This window comes from Rana temporaria, chromosome 12 (genome assembly GCF_905171775.1).
Source record: "Rana temporaria chromosome 12, aRanTem1.1, whole genome shotgun sequence".
In the NCBI taxonomy this organism is placed as follows: Eukaryota; Metazoa; Chordata; class Amphibia; order Anura; family Ranidae; genus Rana; species Rana temporaria.
This window is the reverse complement of record NC_053500.1, coordinates 105,269,372-105,294,024: the sequence shown is the minus strand read 5'-3', so window position 1 is coordinate 105,294,024 and position 24,653 is coordinate 105,269,372. Positions and strand designations below refer to the sequence as shown.

Below are 24,653 nucleotides of genomic sequence, written 5' to 3'. Positions count from 1 at the left end.
CAGCCCCTGGCAGTAACCATCATATTCTGCCAGCCGGGAATGTTCCCAGCGCCCCCTGCTGGCAGAATACAATAGTGCAATGGAAGGTATTCCTCCCATCAACACAGTCAATTGATGGAAGGAAAGAAAATCATATCATCTATGGCCTGCTTTAGTCTGTGTGGGTGTAAAGACACTGTAAGGCATCCCATACATGAATCATTTTTTGTTCATTCCATGAGCGGGTTAAATGGAAGAAACAGGCTCAATTATCCCATCCCATGGGGGGAATCCTCCTCACTAAGCCTTTGTATTCTGACAGCTGAGAGACTTCCCCCGCTATCAGAATACACGGATCAGCATTGCAGGCTTAAGCCAGCAGCACCGAACAAGCGGCAAAAATCCTACAGGGCGGTGGTACAGAAGTCAATCGGTGGAACGACTTCTGCACAACCACTTTGCCTGTACATGTATCAAAATGTAGCCAGTCCCTGCTGAATCAGAGTTCTTAGAATCAGTCATGACACCTTCTCCTTAGAAACATCTAAAAGATAAAAAATATAATTTTTTATATTTTTAATGTATGCTGTGTGAATGGGAACACATAACAAAAATAGATATCGAGGTTTTCTCATATTTGACCGTAAAAGTGCAACTACCATTTAAATTGAATCCATTGGTTAATGTGTGAACACAAAAAGAGAACGGGGGTAACCAAATGATGGGAACATGGGACTGATTATTTGAATAATTAAAAAGAAAATCAGAAACAGGATTCTGTGCATTATCAAACCTGAAATCACAGTGCAGAAATCCACTTGATGTGTCAGATGACATACAAATAACTTTGTCACAACTATACCTAAATTTAATGTTTTCATGTACAAAAATCTCACTAGTTGTAGCAGCTTATAATTGTGTGATTTGCAGCTTTTTATATAAATAAATATGATAAAAAAAAAAAAATTCTATTAGCTGTTCAAAGAGCTACAGATATTACAATCATATGACACAATCATGGTAGCCTAGTGTCCCTGGAGGGTCAGTCCACCCACGGCTGATAATTCTCTTATGGGTAGATAGACTGAATCACATTTCCTATCTTACAGTGTTCATTGTCAGTAGTTCCTGATCAGCTTTGCCTTTTACTGCTCAAACTTCTTGCTGCATGTAATGTAATGTAATGTAAAATGAAAAGAAAAAAAAGATCCAGCAGGAAGAGTATAACATTAGTGGTTGAGCTAGTACAGCTTTTCTTAACCTTTTTTTTTTTCACCCCAGAGCAAATCCTGAAATAAAAATGTTTATTTTTCAGGAAATCTTTACTAAAACCAATGAGTAAAGCACACACGTGCCTTTTACATTGGTGATCAGAATGCCATAATAACAGACGTCTACAAAAATAATTTGGCCATGCCGATGGCTTTGCTAAATGACATTGGTCCTGGAACTATGCAGGCAACATCAAATGGATGTTCAATCAACCACAGCTCAAGGAACCGTCAGCAACCTCTGGAGGAACCCTGGTTCAGAATGGCAGGACTAGTAGCTTAACCACGGACTGCCCACCGTCAAAATATGGCAGCAATTTGAAGAGGAATATCGTTGTTATGGCATCAGCTAGCTGCCATAACCCCTGGTATCCTTCTCTTCAGCGGGCAGTCTACTTTCAGATAAAAGTGGTCTTTGCGGCGGATTCTCTACCGCCCTCGCCTCTTACTGGAGTCGCCGGCAGAGGTAATCAGGTCCTCTTCTGTGTTGGGTATGGAGCTGAATGAGGGGAAGATGGCCCCACCCGACTCCATACCACTGCAGGGAGGAAGCAATGTCAAAATGTCACTTCTGCCCATAGTCCTTAGACATTTAACAAAACTAAAAAATTCAAAATATTTTTTTTTATTGCATTTAAGTGTAAATATGAGATCTGAGGTCTTTTTGCCCCCAGATCTCATATTTAAAGCAGGGGTTCACCCTAAAACATCAATAGACCGTTAAATCCAGCATATTGCTGACATCTACAGTATGCTGGATTTTTTTATCCGCTGTACTTACGGTCTCATGGTTGTTTTCACCGGGCTTCCGGGTTCTCGCTCCCCCGGGGAGTAGGCGTTCCTAAGACGAGGCATAGATGATTGACGTGCGGGTAAAGCGCGTCATCGCCTTCCGAAAATATCCGAGGGGGACTCGGCAGTTTACGGCGCCTGCGCAGTCAGCTCTACACGGCAGGCGCAGGCGGCGTATAGCGCCGTAAAGAGCCGAGTCCCCCTCAGATATTTTCGGAAGGCGTGACGCGCTTTACCCGCACGTCAATCGTCTCCTGGGAGGATCAACACTCATTCCCAGGAGACATTGCGCAGAGCAAGGAAGAAGACCTGGAAGTGAGGCTGAAGACAGGTAAGTGTACACATTTTAAAAAAAATGACAACGCTACAAGCCTTTATTAAGGCTGGAGATAGGTTAGCTAAAAAGTAAATTTTAAGGGTGAACCTCCGCTTTAAGTAGTCCTGCCATGCTTTTTTTTCTATTACAAGGGATGTTTACATTCCCTGTAATAGGAATAAAACTGACATATTTTTTTTTTTTAAAACAACAGTGTAATAATAAACAAAAAAGGTAAAATAAATAAGAAAAAAATAAAATAAATTTTTACATGCCATGTCCAGCCGAGCTCGCGTGCAGAAGCGAACGCATACGTGAGTAGTGCCCACATATGAAAACGGTCTTCAAACCACACATGTGGTCTTCAAAACGGTCTTCAAACCACATCGTTAGAGCGAGAGCAATATTTCTACCTGTTCAGGTTCGTAAATCACCGTATTTTCCTCATTTGCATATTTGAATGGCTAATCAATGGCAGCGCCACCATGCGGCCAGCGTAAATGTGCACCCACCCTACGCCGGCAAGTTACGTCGGCTGGATGAAGCCTATTTTTAGGCGTATCTTAGTTTGTGGGTACGGTGCACAGATACGACGGCGCATATTTGCACTTACGCGGCGTATCTTGAGATACGTCGGCGCAAGTGCTTTGTGAATCCGGGGCAATATATATATAATGTTTTGAGGTTCTAGGTAATTTTCTAGCAAAAAATTTTTTTAACTTGTAAACAACAAGTTTGAAAAATAGGCCCGGTCGTGGTTAAAGAGTTACTCAACCTAAAAACCTTTTTACCATAATATTGCTTGCATTAAGGTAAAAGACTTTTTCAGTGTCCTTGTGCCCCCTTCCCCTGTGTGAAGGGGGAAGAGAGGGAAGAAGAGATGAGTGCTGTGCATGGATGCATCTATTCTCCTCTTTACACAGCATTCGAGCAGGAGCCATTGGCAGAGGAAGAGAAAGTGGGGGGTGGGCCTAAGTCCTGCTGTGTAAGTCTATGGAGCACGGCTCTGTAAACACACAGCTCAGGAGCAGGGAAACTACCTCTCCCCATAGTCAGCGGCTGGCTATGGTAGTCCTGCACAAAAAGAAGAGGAGTTGAGATCGCCGCCGGGGACCCCAGATGAGGAGGTTTAGGGCCGCTCTGAGCAATATCACTGCACAGAGCAGGTAAGTATAACATGTTTATTATTTTAATTTAAAAAAAATATATTTTTCAGTAACACTTTAAGGCTAAACTCCAACTTTCTTTTCACTAGACCTGAATGGAATGATCAGTTCCAGCATAGATCATGCTCTGTTGTCTGCAGATCTCCTGATATTCTGTGTTTAGTTGTGACTTTGTTCCATGTGACAGTCTGTATAGTCTAGGGTGACCAGACATTCCCAGTTTCAGGGGACAGTCCCCTGATTGAGGACACTGTCCCCAGACCAAGTCTGTCCCTGGTTTTGTCCCCAGATTGGATTTAATAGGGGGCAGGGGCAATTTAAAAAACAGTCAGTGCAGAATTAAAATAAAAAAAATTGAAATACACCCCCCCCCCCCCGATCCGCCGTGCCTACTAGCATAGGGGGGTTGTATTTTCTCCATTATCTGTGCCCCTTTCTGATGATCATGTGCTGGTCGGAGCGGAGGGAATATTTCTTCAGTTTCGGGCGCAATCCCGTTCAGCTTCGCTCGCATGTTCTTCTGCCTTGGCTCAAATCCTGGCCAGCCACCTGCCTATCTCCTTGCTCTTGAGTGATCTTCCTCCGCTCCCCATCCAGTAGTAGCCGGGGCCCAGAGAGTAAGACTTGAGAGGCTGTGAGGCGGGTGGCGACAGACAGAGTCGCTGTTTGCCGCCATTACTAGTAAAGAAAAACTATGTCCCTGGATTTCATTTAAAAAATCTGGTCACCTTAGTATAGTCCAATGTAGACAGAATGTCTTCCATAGCCACTTCATCTCTAGCCTAGAACACACACCTCTGTAGTCTAAAACTGTGCAAATGATGCAACTTCCTTCATAGCTCTGATGGTAGTTGTGATGGAATCCATCCTAATTAGTATTTTATCCTGCCATGTCACACCTACAGGAAGATTCCAAACCTCCCAAGAACCACCTTACAGATTACAGCATTATTCAAAGTCACATAGGACTAGGGTGACCACGTGTCCCGGATTGCCCGGGACAGTCCCGCATTTTGCAGGTCTGTCCCGGGCACATTCATTCCAGGACAATACAGTTTCCCAGAATGAAACTGACACAGCCACCCCCCAATCTCATGCCCCCCAAAAAAAGGCCACCACATCACCGCTTTACTCACTGACAGTACTTGTCCTGGCCAGGAATGCCTGGTGGAGCACAGTCCCCGCCCCGTTTGTGATTGGAGAAATCATAAATCCCGCCTCTTGTTTCAATCACTGTGCTGTGATTCGTTACAGCACAAGCTGATTTTTTGGAAAGGGAGGGTGTCCCTGAATGGTAGTTTGGAAATGTGGTCACCCTACATAGGACACGCCTTCATTCATACACAGCCTGTTTTGAAAGCTCGCTGTGCTGCTACTGGGAGAGAGGAATAGCCCTGGTACACAAAGCACCACATGAAAGTCACGTAACTTCTGTTCAGGTTGCCACTCGTTTGGAAATGCGAAGATTGCAGTCTGACATACATTGCTGTGCATTTTCGAAACACGCTGCAAAGCATAGGTTTTTTATTTTAGGGTTGCCATGCAATTGGAAACAGGCAGATGCGAACGAATGGAAACGCAAACATTATTTTGTTTTCAAAACACACGGCAAAGCGTGCTTTTTTTTGCAGGTTGTCATGCGCTCGGAAATGTGCGGATGAGAATGCAGCCTAAATGGTAATAAAAATTTGATGTGCATTGTCTCACATTTTAGAAACGCACATCAAATCGCATGTTTTCTGTCCAGGTTGCCATGTTTTTAGAAACAGCCCAGCCTAAATGACACTGTGAGAACAATGCATGTTTGGTGGGCGTAGCCAAGAGGCAGTGGGAGAAGAGGAGGCTCTGGCCTGCCTCTGCAAAACCAATACACAGAGCAGGGAAGTATGACGTGTTTATTACTTAAAAAAAATTGGCCTTAGAATCACTTTAATTTTAATCACTTTAATTTTCTGACTAACGTTCCACTAAAACTAGTAGAGTTTTCTCCATCAGTGGCCCCGGCAGAGTTTTCTCCATCAGTGTCCCCGGCAGAGTTTTCCCCATCAGTGTCCCCGGCAGAGTTTTCCCCATCAGTGTCCTGGGCAGAGTTTTCCCCATCAATTGCCCCGGCAGAGTTTTCCCCATCAGTGGCGCCAGCAGAGTTTTCCCCATCAGTGGCCCCGGCAGAGTTTTCCCCATCAGTGGCCCCGGCAGAGTTTTCCCCATCAGTGGCCCCGGCAGAGTTTTCCCCATCAGTGGCCCCGGCAGAGTTTTCCCCATCAGTGGCCCCGGCAGAGTTTTCCCCATCAGTGGCGCCGGCAGAGTTTTCCCCATCAGTGGCCCCGGCAGAGTTTTCCCCATCAGTGGCCCCGGCAGAGTTTTCCCCATTATTGTCCCCATCAGAATTTCCCCCATCAGAATTTTCCCCATCAGTGTCCCCAACAGAATTTTCCCCATCAGTGTCCCCAGCAGAGGCTTCCCCATCAGTGTACCCAGCAGAGGCTTCCCCATCAGTGTCTCCTGTACATGTATGTGTGCAGATTTATGCCCATTTGCCTCTTGTCACTGTTTGAGCCGACTTCAGCTCTCCTGAATCTCCCGACTCCCGCCTGCTTCTACACACACAGGCTGTATGGTGGAAGAAATTCTAATGTAAACAGTGGCCAGAAAGCCGGGAGGTGCCACACTAATGACGTCACCTCCTAGCAGCCAATCCACAGCACAGCAGCCAATCCCCTGGCAGCACTGGAGGGTGTGGGGTGAGTGGCTTTGTATCCAGGACCTGCCAGACACACTGTGGATAACAGCAGCTGCTTTTGAAAGCCAGCAAATCAGCAGTGATGTGTTGGCAGTGTCTGGGTAAGCTGCGGGCAGGACAGATCACACCCGTGGGCCGGATGTGGCCCGGGGTTTGGAGACTCCTGATCTAAAGCATTCCATTGTAGCTTTGGCTGTATGTTTAGGGTCGTTGTCCTGCTGGAAGGTGAACTTTCGCCCCAGTCTCAAGTCTTTTGCAGACTGTAACAGGTTTTACTTCTAAGTGTAGCTCCCTGGTCCTAAACAGGGCTGCTAATAAATCTAGTTGTGCTAGGTGGTAACTAGCCTGGCTAATTGGTAGTTTTGATCCATTGACTTGCATTGACTTGTGTCCCAAGTCTAAATTTAATTTGTAGTCTCTCTCTTCTGTCAATAGGTGGCACTGTTGCCCTTGGCATTAGGATAATGGATTACAGCAGTGGTCATCAACCCTGTACTCATGGCCCACTAACAGGCCAGATTTTATGTATTGCCTAGGGGAGATGCAGACTAGAATACTGCAATCACTGAGAAGCAAATTATATCACCTGTGATGTATTTCAGTTATCTTGCAAACCTGGCCTGTTAGTGGGTCCTCAGGACAGGGTTCATGACCACTGCATTACAGTAAATTCAGTTGATGGGTAAATAAATTGTCTCAGCCAATCAGCAAGAGTTTCTTTGGCCGCTGTGCATGCTGGGATAGGCTATTAATTTGGGAGGAGTCAGGTGATCAGGGTCCTTCCCGTCCGAGGCTGCGGCCTGGGTTAATGTGTGTCGAGTAACTCCTGGTTGCTAGGTCTGAAGCCTATACAGGAGTCATACTAGCTGCTAGGTCTATATAAGGCCTATCCAGTAGTTCAGGATTCTGCAAAGGTTAAGCCCCGAGTCTGGGGCGGAACCGCGTGTGTTAGATGCTCAGCCGGAAGGGAGCCTGATCGTTGCCGGAGGCAAAGGAGGAGCAGTTGCCACAAAGGGACAACCACTCCTGTTACCAGAGGCAAGTTTGAAAGGGATAAAGTTCTGAAGGATTACCAGAGCAGATGCTTCACTAGCCAGGGACAGTGAAGTAAGTAAGGAAAGCTTCAGTGGAGACTCAGCCAGGAATACAGCAGGTAGCTGTAAGTAAAGCTTGAAAAAGAGTATGGCGGTTCGCTGTGGGTAAAGGGATGCAGCAGATAGCTGAGAGTCCAAGAAGTCTAGTCAGAGATGGCAAGCTGAGCTTAAGGATCTACAGTGGGATACTGTGAGTTAAGCTGGAATATCTACAGGTAGGGTGACCAGATGTCCCCTGTTTTTAGGGACAGTCCCTGGATTGAGGACACTGTCCCCGGATTCAGGGACAATCCTGGGCAGATTCACCACAAGCTGGTGCAGGGGGGGGGGGGGGGCACCCAGGGCCGGCCCTTTCATGGGTCCCGCTGGGCCGTTTTAGACAGGGAGTGGACAAGCGACACTGGTTTATACAGAGCGGGGATCTCCCGCTTACTCAGCTGTTGGACGAAGTCCCGCCTCCTGGGCTGGCTCCTATGATAGACAGCACACTGGTGACGTCTATCATATGAGGCCGGACTGTCTGAGGACAGCTGCCGTGTGGGGTAAACAGGAGATCCCACTCTGTATAATCTGTCTCCTCTCCTCGCTTGCTATGTACTGATCACAGGTAAGGCTGGGCACTGAACAGGCTGGGCTGCTGGGCACTGAACAGGCTGGGCTGCTGGGCACTGAACAGACTGGGCTGCTGGGCACTGAACAGGCTGGGCTGCTGGGCACTCTTCAAATGTGCTTTAAAATGCATGGTTTTCCCTTTTATGAACAAGAAAAAAATGATGTTATGCGGTTGGGCTGGTATAATAATGCTATGGGGCTGGTATGAAATGATTTTCAGAAATAACGTATATATCATACAATCATTCCATAAACACATACCATATACATAGCTTATGCTTATAAAATAGTTTACCATTTACCAATTAAAAAGAAAAAAAAATGTCCCAGGATTTCATTAAAAAAATCTGGTCACCTTATCTACAGGTGGATACTGCGAGAGAAGTTGTTGCTATAGGAGACAGCAGTTGCTACAAGATACAGATTGCTGCATTCAACTTAAAGGCCCTTTTTCTGTATTGCTGTCTGTCTAGTTCTATTTTTGTCTACAGAGTTTGCCTAATTGCTATTGCATTTGCCTGATGGCTTCCAATCTTTCCACCTTGCATCACACCCACTATGCCTAGTACCTGCACCCTGAGGAGGAATGTCAGTTCTCCCTGGCTCTGGGGGTCACCATCAAGCCTTGGGGAGACTGCTACATTTTGGCACCCAACATGGGGCTTGACTAAGGTGACCAGATTTTTTTTAATGAAATTTGGGGACATATTTTTTTATTTACTAGTAATGGTGGCAATCAACAACTCTCTGCCTGTCGCCGCTGCTGCCTGCCTCACACCCTGTCAAGTCCTACTCTCCGGGCCCTACGAGCGGAGGAAGATCACTCCACCAGGGAAGGCAAGGAGATAAGCAGGCAGGCGGCTTGCCGGGAGTTGAGCCAAGGCAGAAGAACATGCGAGCGAAGCTGAATGGGCATGCACCCGAAACTGAAGAAATATTCCCTCTGCTCCGTCAAGCACATGATCATCAGAAAGGGGCACAGATAATGGAAAAAAATACACCCCTATATGCCAGTAGGTGCAGGGGTGTGTAATTCAGATTATTTTTTTTAATTCTGCACTGACTGTCTTTGAAATTCCCCCAGCCCCTGTTCAAATCCAATCCAGGGACAAAAACGGGGACAGACTCCTCAATCCGGGAACTGTCCACGGAAACCGGGGATGTCTGGTCACCCTAGGCTTGACGTCATTTTTGCTATGGTCGCCCCTGGCAATGGACTGGAATGGAATGGAATGGGAAAGTGGCAAGTAACAGCTTTATTCCTCAGAGACTATGTTATTATGCTTGTGAACTGTGTGGGGAATAATCAAGGTGTCTTTTTGCTCTTGGGAGAGTGTCAGCCTGGTCTTTTGTCACTTTAGGCCAGTGCTGCAGGGGTTAAGGCAGACTCCGTAATAGTTTTGGCACGGTGCTGGAGAAAAGAGGCGGGCGCTGAAGTTACTGAAGAGCATGTGAACCAATCCCTTGGCAGGGGGAAGAGTTGTCGTTCTGCAGAGGAGGAGAAGAAGACCCTGCTGTGCGCACCGCCATTACCAGTACACATGTTGAGCTACTGTTATCAATTGGAGAATATGGCGCAGTTTGGAGTCTCAATGTCGGATAGGAAAGTTTATGTGGCAGGCATTGTTTCTGGCCCGGGAGGGCGGTATGTACCAACAGATAGCCTGATGCTTTACACAGCGGGAGGCTTTAAATCAATTATGCTGACGCACTGCACGATTGGAATGGTCCCTGCTGTCTTTTGGGACGTGTGTCTCTCAGAAGACAGCGGGGGGTGCCGGACGTGGCATAGATAATGCAGCTATCTATGCCTGGAAGTGGGTGCAAATACCTATCTTAGACAGGTATCTGCACCCCCCCTGAAAGGTGCCAAATGTGACACCGGAGGGGGGGAGGAATCCGGACAACAGGCTTACTGGTCAGTCTTTGGTCCACTTGTTGGAATGTTAAAGCTGAACTCCAATCACACAGTTTAGGTATACTGTATATATGGGAGCTGTCCTATCTATCATTACCTGCCCCATCTAGTTCTGAGATTTATACAGGCCTACCACCCAGCATAGCCAACCTGGTGACCTGATCTTTTACTGGTACAATTAGGCAATATGGCTAGGTCACCTCCTTGCCCCAGCTTGTGATTTAACAATGAAGGAGCAGCAATATACAGATGAGGTCATCTATCTGCTCTCCCCTCCAGACAGCATGTTCGCTGTCAGTAGATGTGAGTGCAGGAAACCTGGTTGACTCCTGGTGCGAATGTTACTGTACAGGGGATAACATTACGTCAAATTCACATGTCTTTGCTAGCTGCATTTAAATATACATTCATTTTTTTTTTTTAATAAATACATAACTGCATCCATTGGTGTTTTTAATATGTGCTTTGAGTTCATCTTAAATATATATATTTTTTTAATTTTCAGTAATATTTCAGTTCATCTTTGGGTTTTACCCATACCAGTGTATGTTAGGTGTTGCAGGTCCAAATCAGAAATGTGTAACATCCTCCATTGATATAAAGCCTTGGCTTACTTCAGAAGTATGGAGAGATACTTATGCCGTGTACACACGGTCGTTTTTCGGCATGAAAAAAAAAGGAAATTTTCAGCATGTCCAAAAAACGAAATTTTTCCAACTTCATCAGTAAAAACGATGTTGCCCACACACCATAGTTTTTGAAAAATGATGAACAAAGCGCGGTGACGTACAACACGTACGACGGAACTCTGAAGGGGAAGTTCTATTCGCCTTTAGGCTGCTTTTAGCTGATTCCGTGTTAGTAAAAGACGATTCGCGCTTTTTTGTCTGTTACAGCGTGATGAATGTGCTTACTCCATTATGAATGGTAGTTTTACCAGAACGAGCGCTCCCGTCTCATAACTCGCTTCTGGGCATGCGCGGGTTTAAAACGTCGTTTTAGCCCACACACGATCATTTTTTACAACCCGAAAAATGACTTTTAAGAAGCCGAAAAACGATGTGAAGCCCACACACAAAGATTTTAAATGACGTTTTTATAAATGTCATTTTTTTTAATGCCGAAAAACGACCGTGTGTACGCGGCATTATTGTTAATCCCTGTTTGTATCTCTATCAGTAAAAAAAGCCATCTATATAAAAGCTTGAGTTTCTTTTTTCTAAACATACCTGTACTCCCTTGGAGTGGAGGCATTGTGCTAGGCTTTAAAAAAAGAGACGTACCAGGATCAACAACTCCCAGTACTCCCTGAAAGTGCTGACGTTACATTGTCCACAATGACTCCTCTTTATAGAGTCTTAAGAGAACACATCATACTTCATACCAAGTTGGTTTGTGTACAATTCTCCTGTTTGGCGGGTCTATAGATAACGTTTTTGTGACAGTCATTGGCTTTTCCATCTGATATATTCACAGGTTTTTGATTGGATTGTGCCTCCTTTCTGTCGACAATGTAGGAGGCTATGAGCATGAAAATTCCCGACGAGGACACAGCAATACAAGTGAAGTAGAAAACGAAACTATATTTTCCAGTGAGGTCCACAAGGAAACCTGCGGAAATAGAGGTTGGACACATTAACAAAAATCCAAAACAGCAATATAACCAATAGCACACGTTCATATGACCATGCATAGAAGCATAGGCGTGCGCACAGGGTGTGCCCAGGCACACCCTAATCACCCCATTTGCATTAGTGTTATCGCTCTGTGTAGCAGCAGGAACATGGGAAAGATCTCCCCCTTACCGGCTCTGCCATAAGAGAAGTGTTTACGCTCTTCTCTTTCACTGTGCCAACGGGGAGATCAATGTTCTGGGGTAGATACATATGCACGTGTGTTTGAGCTTTAGGGTGCACACCCTAATGCATTAGGCTGCGCACACCTATGCATAGAAGGAAATGTTCTTAAAGCGGAGGCTCACCCTAAAAAACATCTATGTACCATCCCATCCAGCATACTTGCGTCAGCTACAGTATGCTTTTTTTTTGCGCTGTATTTTCAGACTCTCGGGGGAGTAGGCGTTCCTATGAAGAAGGGAACATGATTGACGTCCGGCTGGCTATGGCGCGTCACGCCTTCCTAAAATAGCCGGACTAGGTCTCGGCTCTTCACGGCGCCTGCGCATGGACTAGGAGCTGACTGTGCAGGCGCCGTATACAGCCGAGTCCTATTTCGGCTATTTTCGGAACGCGTGACGTGCCATAGCCGGACGTCAATCATGTTCCCCTCTTTATAGGAACGCCTACTTCCCGCAGGAGTCTGAAAAGAAACTGAGGGATTAAACGGTAAATACAGCGCAAAAAAAAAAAAGCATACTGTAGCTGACGAAAGTATGCTGGACAGGATGGTATATAATTCTTTTAGGGTGAACCTCCGCTTTAAGATGAAGGGATATAAGCAAGGTTCCAGTGTGTGGAAACAGAGCTGTGTCTATCCACGGTGGACGGGACTGACACATGCAGGATATCCCACTGTGAGCCAGGAAACAGCCCGGTCGCATGATTGTTGTTTAACCACTTCCCGCCCGGCCTATAGCCGATTTACGTCCGGGAAGTGGTTTTGAAATCCTGACTGGACGTTCCAGAACGTCCTGCAGGATTTAATGCCGCGCGCGCCGATCGGTGATGCGGGGTGTCAGTCTGACACCCTGCATCTCCGATCTCGGTAAAGAGCCTCCGGCGGAGACTTTTTACCACGTGATCAGCCGTGTCCAATCACGGCTGATCACGATGTAAACAGGAAGAGCCGTTGATGGCTCTTCCTCACTCGCGTCTGACAGACGCGAGTAAAGGAGAGACGATCGGTGGCTCCCCTAACAGGGGGTGTTCGCGCTGATTGTTTATCAGCGCAGCCCCCCCTCGGATCGCCACACTGGACCACCAGGGAAGCCCACCCTGGACCACCAGGGAAGGGCAGATAAAAAAAAAAAAGCATTTAAAAAATAAAAGATGCCAATCAGTGCCCACAAATGGGCACTGACTGGCAACATGAGAATCAGTGCTGCCCCACAGTGTCCATCAGTGCCACCCCAGTGTCCATCAGTGCCACCCCACAGTGTCCATCAGTGCCACCCCACAGTGCCCATCCATGCCCAGTGCCCACCTATCAGTGCCCATCTGTGCCACCCATAAGTATCCATCAGTGCCACCCATAAGTGCCGCCCATGAGTGCCCATCTGTGCCGCCCATGAGTGCCCATCAGTGCCGCCTATGTGTGCCCATCAGTGCCACCTATGTGTGCCCATCAGTGCCGCCTATGAGTGCCCATCAGTGCTGCATACCAGCGCCGCCAATCAGTGCCACCTCATCTGTGCCCATCAGTACTACCTCATCGATGTCCATCAGTGCCATCTCATCGGTGCCCATCAGTGCCGCCATATCAGTGCCCGTAATTGAAAGAGAAAACTTACTTATTTACAAAAAAATTTACAGAAAAAAATAAAAACGTAATTTTTTTTCAACATTTTCAGTCTTTTTTTGATCAAATACCACCAAAAGAAAGCTCTATTTGTGGGGAAAAAAGGACGCCAATTTTGTTTGGGTACAGTGTAGCATGACCGCGCAATTGCCATTCAAAGTGCAACAGTGCTGAAAGCTGAAAATTGGCTTGGGCGGGAAGGTGCGTAAGTGCCCTGTATGGAAGTGGTTAAACAATCTTTTAATGAATGCTGCTAATAATGTCAAGACGCTGAATGATACAGCTTGTGGAATAAGGACTTAAAACGCTATTACACCATCTCGAGTCTTTTTGTGCTTTTATATTAGGAGCAGAGCGTGCTGATCAACTGCTGGCTTTGGAGGTGGAGGAAGTTGGATGGAGCAGAGGTTCAGACAGTGGCGGCTGGTGCTCCATTTTTTTGGGGGGGCGCAAACAATACCACAACCAACCCCCCCCCCGATCACTCGCCCGCAATAGGGCCTACAGACAGACAGGTATCTATAGATAGATAGATAGATGGACATAGATAGATAAAGACATGTAGATAGAAAAATAGATAACCAGAAATGCAGATAGATAGATAGATAAATAGATATGTAGATAGATAGATAGATAGATAGATAGATAGATAACTAGAGAGACATACATGTAGATAGATAGATAGATATCTATCTATATATCTATCTATCTATCTACATGTATGTCTCTCTAGTTATCTATCTATCTATCTATCTATCTATCTATCTGTATGTCTCTCTAGTTTATCTATCTATCTATCTATCTATCTATCTATCTATCTATCTATCTATCTATCTATCTATCTATCTATCTACATGTATGTCTCTCTAGTTAGATAGATAGATAGATAGATATATAGATAGACATACATGTAGATAGATAGATAGATAGATAGATAGATAGATAGATAGATAGATAGATAGATAGATAGATAGATAGATACATAGATACATAGATAGATAGAGAGACACACATGTAGATAGATAGATAGATAGATAGATAGATAGATAGATAGATAGATAGATAGATAGATAGATAACTAGAGAGACATACATGTAGATAGATAGATAGATAGATAGATAGATAGATAGATAGATAGATAGATAGATAGATAGATAGATAGATAGATAGATAACTAGAGAGACAGACATGTAGATAGATAGATAGATAGATAGATAGATAGATAGATAGATAGATAGATAGATAGATAGATAGATAGATAGATAGATAGAGAGACAGACATGTAGATAGATGGATGGATAGATGGATGGATGGATAGATAGATAGATAGATAGATAGATAGATAGATAGATAGATAGATAGATAGATAGATAGATGAGAGAGAGGGAGATGTATCACTGTCCTTCACCAGGGATTTAGTAATGAATAAGAGAAGCATTAGATCAGTCCCCCATGGCCCCCCCTTCTCTCCCCTCTCCTGCCTGACACATGTCTCTGACACAGCAGCACACTGTCGGGTAAATGGCTGATTTTAGGGCAGAGTTGATTCCCGGGACACAGAAGCAGATCTCCCTCCACCTGCAGTCCGATCATCACAGATCACAGTACAAGGTGCTGCTGTATGACACTGACAGGATAACACACGCTCTGCTCTGCTCAGATCAGATCATAGTACCTCCACCATCCCGCATACCAACCCCCACACTCTCCACTGCACATGATCCTCACCCTTTCCTCTTGCTATGACCCCTCTGGTTGCATGTCACCATTTAATTTATCACTGCACTGATTCCTTCACTAGTACCCTTCTGTATTCAACAAACAGGGACACTTTTGCTAATTACTGAGCCTGCTTCTGTACCTTGTAGAACGGCTGGCTCACGGGGATTTCTTGCTCACGGGGATGTGTGGCTGACGGGGATGCGTCCCTCTGAGATGCAGAGTGCCGACGTCACTTCCTGATGTCGGCACTATGCACAGCAATATACTGGGTACAGTGCACGCGCCCGGCCACAATATAGTTCAATTCGCCGGAAGCAAGTGGCGCGATCGGCTCCGCCACAAATGCATTTTTTTTCTGCCAATGTAGCGCCTCGTCTGCAATCTTGTGATTGCACAGACGTGGCGCTACTCGTACTGAACTGCACCCGGCGCCCGACACAGTGCACATAAGGACCTTTTTTTGCATTTTTTTTTTAAAGGGACATGTTTAAAAAAAAAATTTTTTTTTTTTTTTTTTTTATTATTATAATTTTTTAACTGACTTGGGGAGGGGGGGGGCGGCGCCCGGGCGCCCCCTATGGACGGGCCGCCACTGGGTTCAGAGCTTGTTGAACTACCTTTTGGTGAGTAGATACCCATGAGGGGAGATTGACACAGGAGAAGCCTGAAGGGTGCAGTGTGCACGTTTGATGTCACCTGCAGCAGAGAGCTCACCATTCTTTATAGAGCACTTTCTTCACTGGACTCTTGCTTATATCCCTTCATCTTAAGAACATTTCCTTCTATGCATGGTCATAGGAAAGAGGGGTCACAGTTTGTAGTGACAACTAGCGCTGCTGTAGTAATAATAAGAATTGTATTGCTTATTTTAACTTACTATAAATTTTTGATGTTTTGTGTTTTAAGAGGCTGCTGACAAATTTTAATGAATGATAAATGGTAACATTTAATCATTAGTTTTCTGTTATAAATACCTTTTAGCCCATAGCGCTGAGATAGTGGAAGTAGGCCTTGATCTTCACTATATTTGTTTGTTAACCAATAGAACACCCTAGAACATATAACATGTGTGGAGCGTCTCACAGCAGGGGTCCGGTGCGTCCTTGTTCACCGTTTCAGGTCAGATTTCGGTCCGAATTTTTGCCTGAATTTTGGATCTGAAATGGACCAGAACACACACAGGACTCCTGTGCAATTCTCTCCACAGCCCTCCCGGAGCTGTGTGAACCAGAGGTGTAACTACAACCTTCAGGGCCCCGGTGAAAAACCATGAAGGTCCCTGACCCCATCCCGGGCCCTTTCTCATATTCTGCAGGGGGCCACCTACTGCCATCTTGAGGCCCCCGCATGGTGAACGTCAGAGCCCAGTCTCAAGTGCAACCTTTTTTGACCCCGGTAGTTCTGCCACTGACCTTACTATTACTAGGGGGCTTTTTGGAGGATGTAAGCAAGCACTCTGGAAGATAGAAGGGGCACTCTAAAGGTACTAAAACAGTACCCGTGCTATGTCCCGATATCTCCGTGTGAAGTTCTGTTACTAATGCTACCCAGCTCTGCCCTATTGTCATGTACAGATGATTCACCTACAGACCCTGTGTTTACATGTAAATAACCTGCATTGATATGTAAATAGTGGCGGACCAGTTTATAGAGGTCGCATTCATATGTATATCATGCCCCCCTGAGGTCATATCCACCATCACTTCTTCTGAATGCTGCCCACTAGAGAAGTAAAGGGTCATGCTTAAAAGTCCTGCCTACAACTGTGTTCATTAAGTTTAACATCAGCCTGTTCTGCAAAGGTAAGGAAATTGGAGGTGGTACCCTTTTTTTTTAAATAACATGGTGCCACAGCAGCATGAATCTTGGTGCATGTGAATACGCACATCTCAGCAGATGCGTGAGGGTGTCATTAACAATTAATGGCACTGCTTTGTATTTGCTTATAGGCAGCACATTTCTGTGGTGTCAGGAAAGAGATTTTGCATGTGTTCCCGACGCACACAAATGTGAACACAGGCTAAATGTCTCAGTTATATTGGCGGTCAGTGTAAATCTTCTCATTACATTGGAGCTTGGTGTACAGCAGTGTTAATTTTGCAGAAAATGTCAATTTAGTTTTAGTCTTAGGACTAAAATGGCATTTTAGTTTTAGTCCCATTTTAGTCTTCAGCAATTGTTTTATTGTCTTATTTAGTCAACTAAATCTGAAGTACATTTTAGTCGAGTAAAATGTCCTTCTTTTTAGTAGACTAAAACAAATTTTAGTTGTCTAAAATCAAATGGGTGTAATTAAATTGTAATGCATTAGTTAACATTTCTCCACAATTACCAAACCCATTATATACTGCTGGAGTGAAAAATCTAATATGTTATTATTTATGGTATTAAGGTATGATAATTACATTTTGAAGTAAAATTTCAATTTAGTTTTAGTCTTAGTTTTTTGACTAAAATGGCATTTTAGTTTTAGTCGTATTTTAGTCATCTCAGTTGTTTTAGTCGTATTTTAGTCAACTAAAATAGTATTAATTTAGGGGCAGATTCACGTAGAAATCTGTTACGCTGCGGCTGCGTAACGTATCCCATTTACATTACACCGCCGCAGGTTTACAGCGTAAGTGCCTGATTCACAAAGCACTTACCTGTAAACTTGCGGCGGCGTAGCGTAAATCCGCTCGGCGCAAGCCCGCCTAATTCAAATGGGGCAAGCACCATTTAAATTAGGCGCATTGCCGCACCGAACGTACTGCGCATGCTCTGTCCCTAACATTTCCCGACGTGCATTGCGCTAAATGACATCGCAAGGACGTCATTGGTTTCGACGTTAACGCAAATGGTGAAATTTAAAAATTTGACGCGGGAACGACGGCCATACTTAACATTGGTTAGGCCACCTAGAGGGCACCCTTAGTTTTACGCCGCGTATCTCTACGGAAACTATGTAAATTTAGAGCGACGGGCAAAGCGGGCGTTCGTGAATCGGCGTAACTAGTCATTTGCATATTCTACGCCGACCGCAATGGAATCGCCACCTAGCGGCCAGCCTAGAATTGCAGCCTAAGATCCGACGGTGTAAGTCAATTACACCTGTCGGATCTTAGGGTTATCTATGTGTAACTGATTCTATGAATCAGGCGCATAGATACGACAATCGTATCTCAGAGATACGACGGCGTATCAGGAGATACGCCGTCGTATCTCTTTTGTGAATCTGGCCCTTAGTCTACTAAAATAGTATTAATTTAGTCAACTAAATTAACACTGGTGTACAATCGTTTCATTAACACTAGTGGCCAATGGGAAGGCCCCCCCTTACATTGGTGGTCAGTGTAAATCCCCATTACAGTTGTGATCAGTGTAAATCCCCATTACATTATTGGTCAGTGTAAATCCCCATTACATTATTGGTCAGTGTAAATCCCCATTACATTAGTGGTCAGTGTTAATCCCCATTACATTGGTGGCCAGTGTAGAAACTCCTCTTTATATTGGTAAATCGGTAAAAAAAATCCAAACTTGCATTTGTGGTTGAATCCTCCCTTACACTAGCTGTCCATGTAGAAGCCTGCTTTAAAGTGGTGGTGAGTAAATCCCCCTTACATTGGTGGCCAGTGTAGAAATCCCCCTTTATTGGCGGTTGATGTAAAATGCCCCGTTACATTGTGTACATTTCCCTTTACATTGGTGATAAGTGCAGATATGCCCTTACACTGGTGGTCAGTGTAAACCCCCCCCCCCCCTTTACATTGGTGGTCAGTGTAAATCCCCCTAACATTTGTGGTCGGTGTAGAAGTGTCACCTTACATTGGTGGATAGTACAAATCTCCTCAACAATGGTTGTATATTCCCCTTACACTGGTGGTAGATAAATCCTTCTTTATATTGGTGGGTGGTGCAAAATCCCGTTACATGGTGGTTAGTGCAAATTCCCCCTCACAATGGTGGCCAATGTAAATCCCCCTTCACATTGGTGGTAATTGAAAATTCCCCATTACATTGGTGGTCAGTGTAGAATCCCCCACTATATACTTGCTCAGAATTTACATAGTTAGTCAGGTTGAAAAAAGACACAAGTCCATCCAGTTCAACCATAAAAATAAATAAACAAACATACAATCCCATATACCCAATTCTATACCCACAGTTGATCCAGAGGAAGGCGAAAAACCCCAACCCCATAGGGCATACCGGGCATATGCCCACGGACCGCAGGTCACGTCTCTAATGTAGGGGGCGTCTGTATGGGCTGTATTGTAGTGGGGGGCTGTAATGTAGGGGGGGCTGTATTGTAGAGGGTATCTGCAATGTAGGGGGGTCTGTACTGTAGGGAGGGGGTCTGTACTGTAAGGAGGGGGGTCTGTACTGTAGGGAGGTCTGTGTAACATGCAGGGGGTCCAGGACTGTTAGGGGGGTGTCTGTGTAACAAACTGTGGGGGACTGTGTAATGTGTTATTGAGCTTATGATCTACCAAAACCCCCAGATCCTTCTCAACTACGGATCCCCCCCAGATGTTTTCCCCCTAGTATGTATGATGCATGCATATTATTAGTCCCTAAGTGCATAACTTTACATTTATCAACATTAAACCTCATCTGCCACTTAGTCGCCCAATTAAACAGAGCATTGAGGTCGGCTTATAAATTGGAGACATCCTGCAAGGACGTTATTCCACCGCATAGCTTGGTGTCATCTGCAAAGACAAATATTACTGTTGATCTCAGACCCAATATCACATTACTATCCCCCCTTCAGTCCTTAATAAATGCTGCTGCAAGACTCATCGAACTTACCAACCATTCAGTGTTCTTCACCCCTCTCTGCCAATCCCTCCACTGGCCTCACCCAACGAATAAAATTCAAAGTATTGACAAAGCCATCCATAACTCTGCTCCCAGCTACATCACTAACCTAGTCCCAAAATACCAACCAAGCGGCTCTCTTCGGTCCTCCCTAGATCTCCTGCTCTCAATCGCCCTTGTCACCTCCTCCCATGCTTGCCTCCAGGATTTTTCCAGAGCTTCTCCCATTCTTTGGAACTCTCTACCCCAATCTGTCCGACTGTCCCCTAATCTATCCATCTTTAGACGATCCCTGAAAACTCTTCTCTTTAAAGAAGCCTATCCTGCTTATAACGAATACACTGTTTTACTTCCTCAATCAGCTCATCCCCCACAGCTATTACCCTTTGTATCAATTGACCCTCCCTTTTTAGATTGTAAGCTCCAATGAGCAGGGCCCTATTAGGCCCCGTACACACAACCGGATCTGTCCGCTGATATTTGTCCGACGGACAGTTTCAGCGGACAGATCCGGTCGTGTGTACAGCCGACCGGACCGGATTCCCGGCCGAGCGGACTTTTTCCAGCGGACTAAAATTTCCTAGCCTGCTAAGAAATCTGTCCGTTGGAAACCTGTCCGTCGGACGTGTTCGGTCGTCTGTACAGACTCACCGGACATGTCCGACCGACCGCCATCCCTCGCATGCGTCGTACTGATTCGACGCATGCGTGGAAGCTTTGAAATTCAAGGCCGCCCACGTTTTCAGCGGACTGTCCGTCCGTGTGTACAGGGCCTTATTCGTCTTGTACCAAATTGTAATGCAACTGTAATGTCTGCCTTTATTTTTTTAAGCGCTGCGTAAACTGTTGGCACTATATAAATCCTGTATAATAATAATAATAATAATAATATTATCAAAACAACTCTTTCTTTCAACACCTACCTGCTAATGGTGGTCCGATCAAAAGTGTAACACTTTCAAGAATGGTAAAAAGTCCAAACGCTCCAGGGAATCTCTTCATTCCTACTATTTCCATCAACACATTGAAAACCAGTGCTCCAATTACACTCATAGAGACACCATACAGGCCACAATATACCACAAGTGCAGAAAAGGATGCAGAGGCGGCACAAACCAGGTTACTGAGTCCATTCAAAACTACGGCACCACTAAAAAGGTAAATTCGTTTTCCGGAGAATCTCTTGTGCTGCGATACGATTCCAGCCACCGGGCGTGCAAAAATATTGACAAAACCAATAAGAGAGAGCAACAGTGCGCCAGTTTTTTCCTCTATGCCATTGCTGGTTGCATATGGTACCAGGTAGAAAAGTGGCAAAACAAAGCCTAGAACCATCCATGTAACACCTATTGTGTAAATCTGGTATCGCCTGTGTCTAAGCAGTAGGTCAAAAGCCATATATCTCTGTATTCCTTTTCTCTGTTCCAATTCTGTTACACCACCAGATGTTCCATTTTGCATTGAAGAAGATGCGTCTTTTCCAGGGGCAGCTGGTGGAGCTTTCACTGGCCTCATCACGGCTCCACATACACAACAGTTAAGAAATATACCGCCAAATATCATAAAGGAACCTCTCCAACCCATTGTCTCTAAGAGGTACTGGGAAATCAGTGGCCAAAGAGCCATGCCTATGGAGGCTCCTGTGGCGGCAAGAGCGTTTGCCAAAGTCCGTCGCTTGATAAAGTAGTAGCCGAGCACTGTGACTGATGCTTGGAAGCTGAGAGACAGCCCTAAACCTAAAAATAAAAGAAAAATTAGTCAACTCATCATGTACAGCCAGGCAATATCATGCAGCCATAATCTACACTATATGGCCAAATGGTGGTGGGCACCTGTGCATTGTGAGGATTTCTCAGAAGAAAGGACATTTAAAAGCAAAATGGAAGGATGAGGTAAGTGAAGGAGGACTGCACTAAGGTAAAGGAAGCTATTTAGGGATTTTTTTTTACCTTTACAACCCCTTTAACCCTTTCAGCGACCCCTACTAGTTGACCCTGCCAGTCACATTTACACAGTAGTCAGTGCATTTTTATAGCACTGATCGCTGTATAAATGTGAATGGTCTAAAAATAGCGCCAAAAATGTCCAATGTGTCCGCCATAATGTCGCAGTCACGATAAAAATTGCAGATCGCCCCCATAACAAGTAAAAAAAAGAAATAATAATACAAATGACATAAAACTATCCCCTATTTTGTCCCAAAAGAAATTGTCAGTTAAAGCGACGCAGTGACAAATTGCAAAAAGTGGCCTGGTCATTTGGCAGCCAAATGGTCTGGGGCGGAAGTGGTTAAAAGTCAGAAGCATTACTATGCATCCCATATGCAATTTGTGACAACAGCAGCCTAAGGCTTTCCACATGATTTTGGAATGTACTGTATATGTGGGAATTTGTGTCTATTGAGCCCAGTGCCGATCCTGACCTCCTTGGGGCCCTAAGCAAAATTCTGCTAAGGGGTCCTCTACCTGACCCGTGATGCCATGAGCTATGTAAACCATTACTTGTGCCCAGTGCACACCATGCAGCCTTGTGCCCAGTGCACACCATGCAGTCTTGTGCCCAGTGCACACCAAACGCAGCCTTGTGCCCACTAAACACAGCCTTGTGCCTAGTGCCCACCATGCAGCCTTGTGCCCAAATGCAGTTTTGTGCCCAGTGCCCACCAAGATGCAGCCTTGTGCCCACCAATTCAGCCTTGTGCGCAGTTCCCACCAAATGCAGCCTTGTGCCCACCATTCAGCCTACCTGTGCAGGGGAGGAAAGGAGAGGAACAGGAAAGCAGCCCAGATGATCAGTGCACAGCGCAGGGAACACAGCGATAACAGCTTTCATTTCAATTGCCGTGTTCCCGCCGCTCAACATGATATACAGCCCCGCCCCCTGACCGGGAACTTCGATTGACAGATCACCCGTCACCAGGATTGGACAGGTGATCTGTCTATCAAAGTCCCGGGACCAGGAGGAGGGGCTGCATCTGACAGTGAGTGGCAGGGAACACGGCAATTGAAATGAAAACTGTTATCACTGTGTTCCCTGCGTGCGCTTCGCTCTAAACATCCGGGCGGCTCTCTCTCTCTCTTTCCCTCCACGATCGCTGGGAGGACTCCCATTCTACCGGTGCCGCCCCTGCACCCACGAGGGGGAGGCGGGGCCTCGAGTAATTTTGCAGGGCCCTACGCAGCTTGCGTAGTGAGCGTATAGGGTGGATCGGCTCTGATTGAGCCAAAAAAAGGGAATTTGTGAGGCAAGGTTGATATCGTTCCAATTCTTTTCAAAGATGTCTAGTACGGTTTGAGCCAGGACTCTATGAAGGCCACCTGAGTTCCTTCACTGATAAAAATAATTCTGTTGGCTTGTAATTTTAACATAACATTTTTATAATTTTCAACATAAAAATAAATGTTAATTAATTTACTTTGATATTTTAAGTACCTTACTTAATTTTCATTAGTTCTTAAAACACACATTTTACATTTACGAAAATAATGTATATTGTTGAGTAATCTAGACAAACTTTTAAGGTATTTGCATTTCCATATTCTAATTTAATTACATTTACTGAAATAAACAAATATACCATATTTATGCTGCATTGGTATTATGCATTTCTTTCATATAGCACTCTTGTTTAGTATCAGAAAATGATTATTGGACTCATTTATGCTTTTAGCCTGAGCTACCCTGAAAACCTGAAAACCTAAAATGTACCTCTGAAGTTTTTCAGAAGATCTTTTTAGAGCTAGATGTGGGGAATCTATTTTCAAAAGTTCACACTAACCGCTTGCTGACCAGCCACCGTCATTATACTGCGGCAGGTCGGCTCTCCTGCGCAAACCGCCGTAGGTGTACATTGGTCTTTGCACAGGAGATAAAGGACATGTGCCTGCCACTTGCCGTGGGAGCGTGCCCACGGGTCCGGCGGACTCTATGTCCTCCAGCGACCCACGATCACAGTATACAGAGGCAGAACAGGGATCTGCCTATGTAAACAAGGCGATTCCTATTTTGTCAGGTGACATGTCAGTGTTCGTATTTGCTGGCGTATAAGACGACCCCCCTAATTTTCCAGGAAAAATGTTGGTTTTGGGATATACTCACCGTATAAGACTACCCCCTTCCTTCTAGTCTTTCTGGAAGCTGAGGGGTAGCCAGAACAACCGCTGACAGAAACAGGCTTTTTTCAAATCTCACTGTGCCATTACATTACATGCCCCACTGTGTCATTACATTACATGCCCCCACTGTGCCATTACATTACATGCCCCCACTGTGCCATGACATTACATGCCCCCACAGTGCCATCACTTGCCCCCACAGTGCCATCACTTGCCCCCACTGTGCCATCACTTGCCCCCACTGTGCCATCACTTGCCCCCACTGTGCCATCACTTGCCCCCACTTTCCCCCCCACTGTGCCATCACTCAAGTTTTGCAGCTTCTGGCTTCCAGGCCGGTGACAGTCTCCGTCTGCTGCGAGCGTCCATGATTTGAAAGCCGCGCCTTCTTCTCAGACTGTCCTGTGATAGGCGGAACACAAATCTTCCCAGCAGCACCTCTGTTCTGTGTTCCGCCTATCACGAATATCCTCTTGTCCGAGGATGAGAAGGCATCCGTGATAGGCGGAACACAGAACAGAGGCGCTGCTGGGAAGATTTGTGTTCCGCCTATCACAGGACAGTCTGAGAAGAAGGCGCGGCTTTCAAATCATGGACGCCCGCAGCAGCACGGAGACTGTCACCGGCGTATAAGACGACCCCCGACTT

The 24,653-nt window shown here is 45.4% G+C and overlaps 1 protein-coding gene across 5 annotated transcripts in view; it reads right to left on the bottom strand.

The window, feature by feature from the left end:
* Nucleotides 1-10,996: 10,996 nt before the first annotated feature.
* Nucleotides 10,997-24,653, bottom strand: part of SLC16A5 (solute carrier family 16 member 5) — a 140,741-nt gene continuing 127,084 nt past the window's right edge. For all 5 annotated transcript variants that reach the window (XM_040330072.1, XM_040330073.1, XM_040330075.1 and 2 more), the window contains 2 exons: nt 20,814-21,626; nt 10,997-11,499 (listed from right to left, as the gene is read on the bottom strand). In XM_040330072.1, coding sequence (XP_040186006.1) covers nt 11,267-11,499; nt 20,814-21,626 — 1,046 coding nt within the window. In that variant the 3' untranslated portion in view covers nt 10,997-11,266. The remainder of the gene's footprint in view (nt 11,500-20,813; nt 21,627-24,653) is intronic.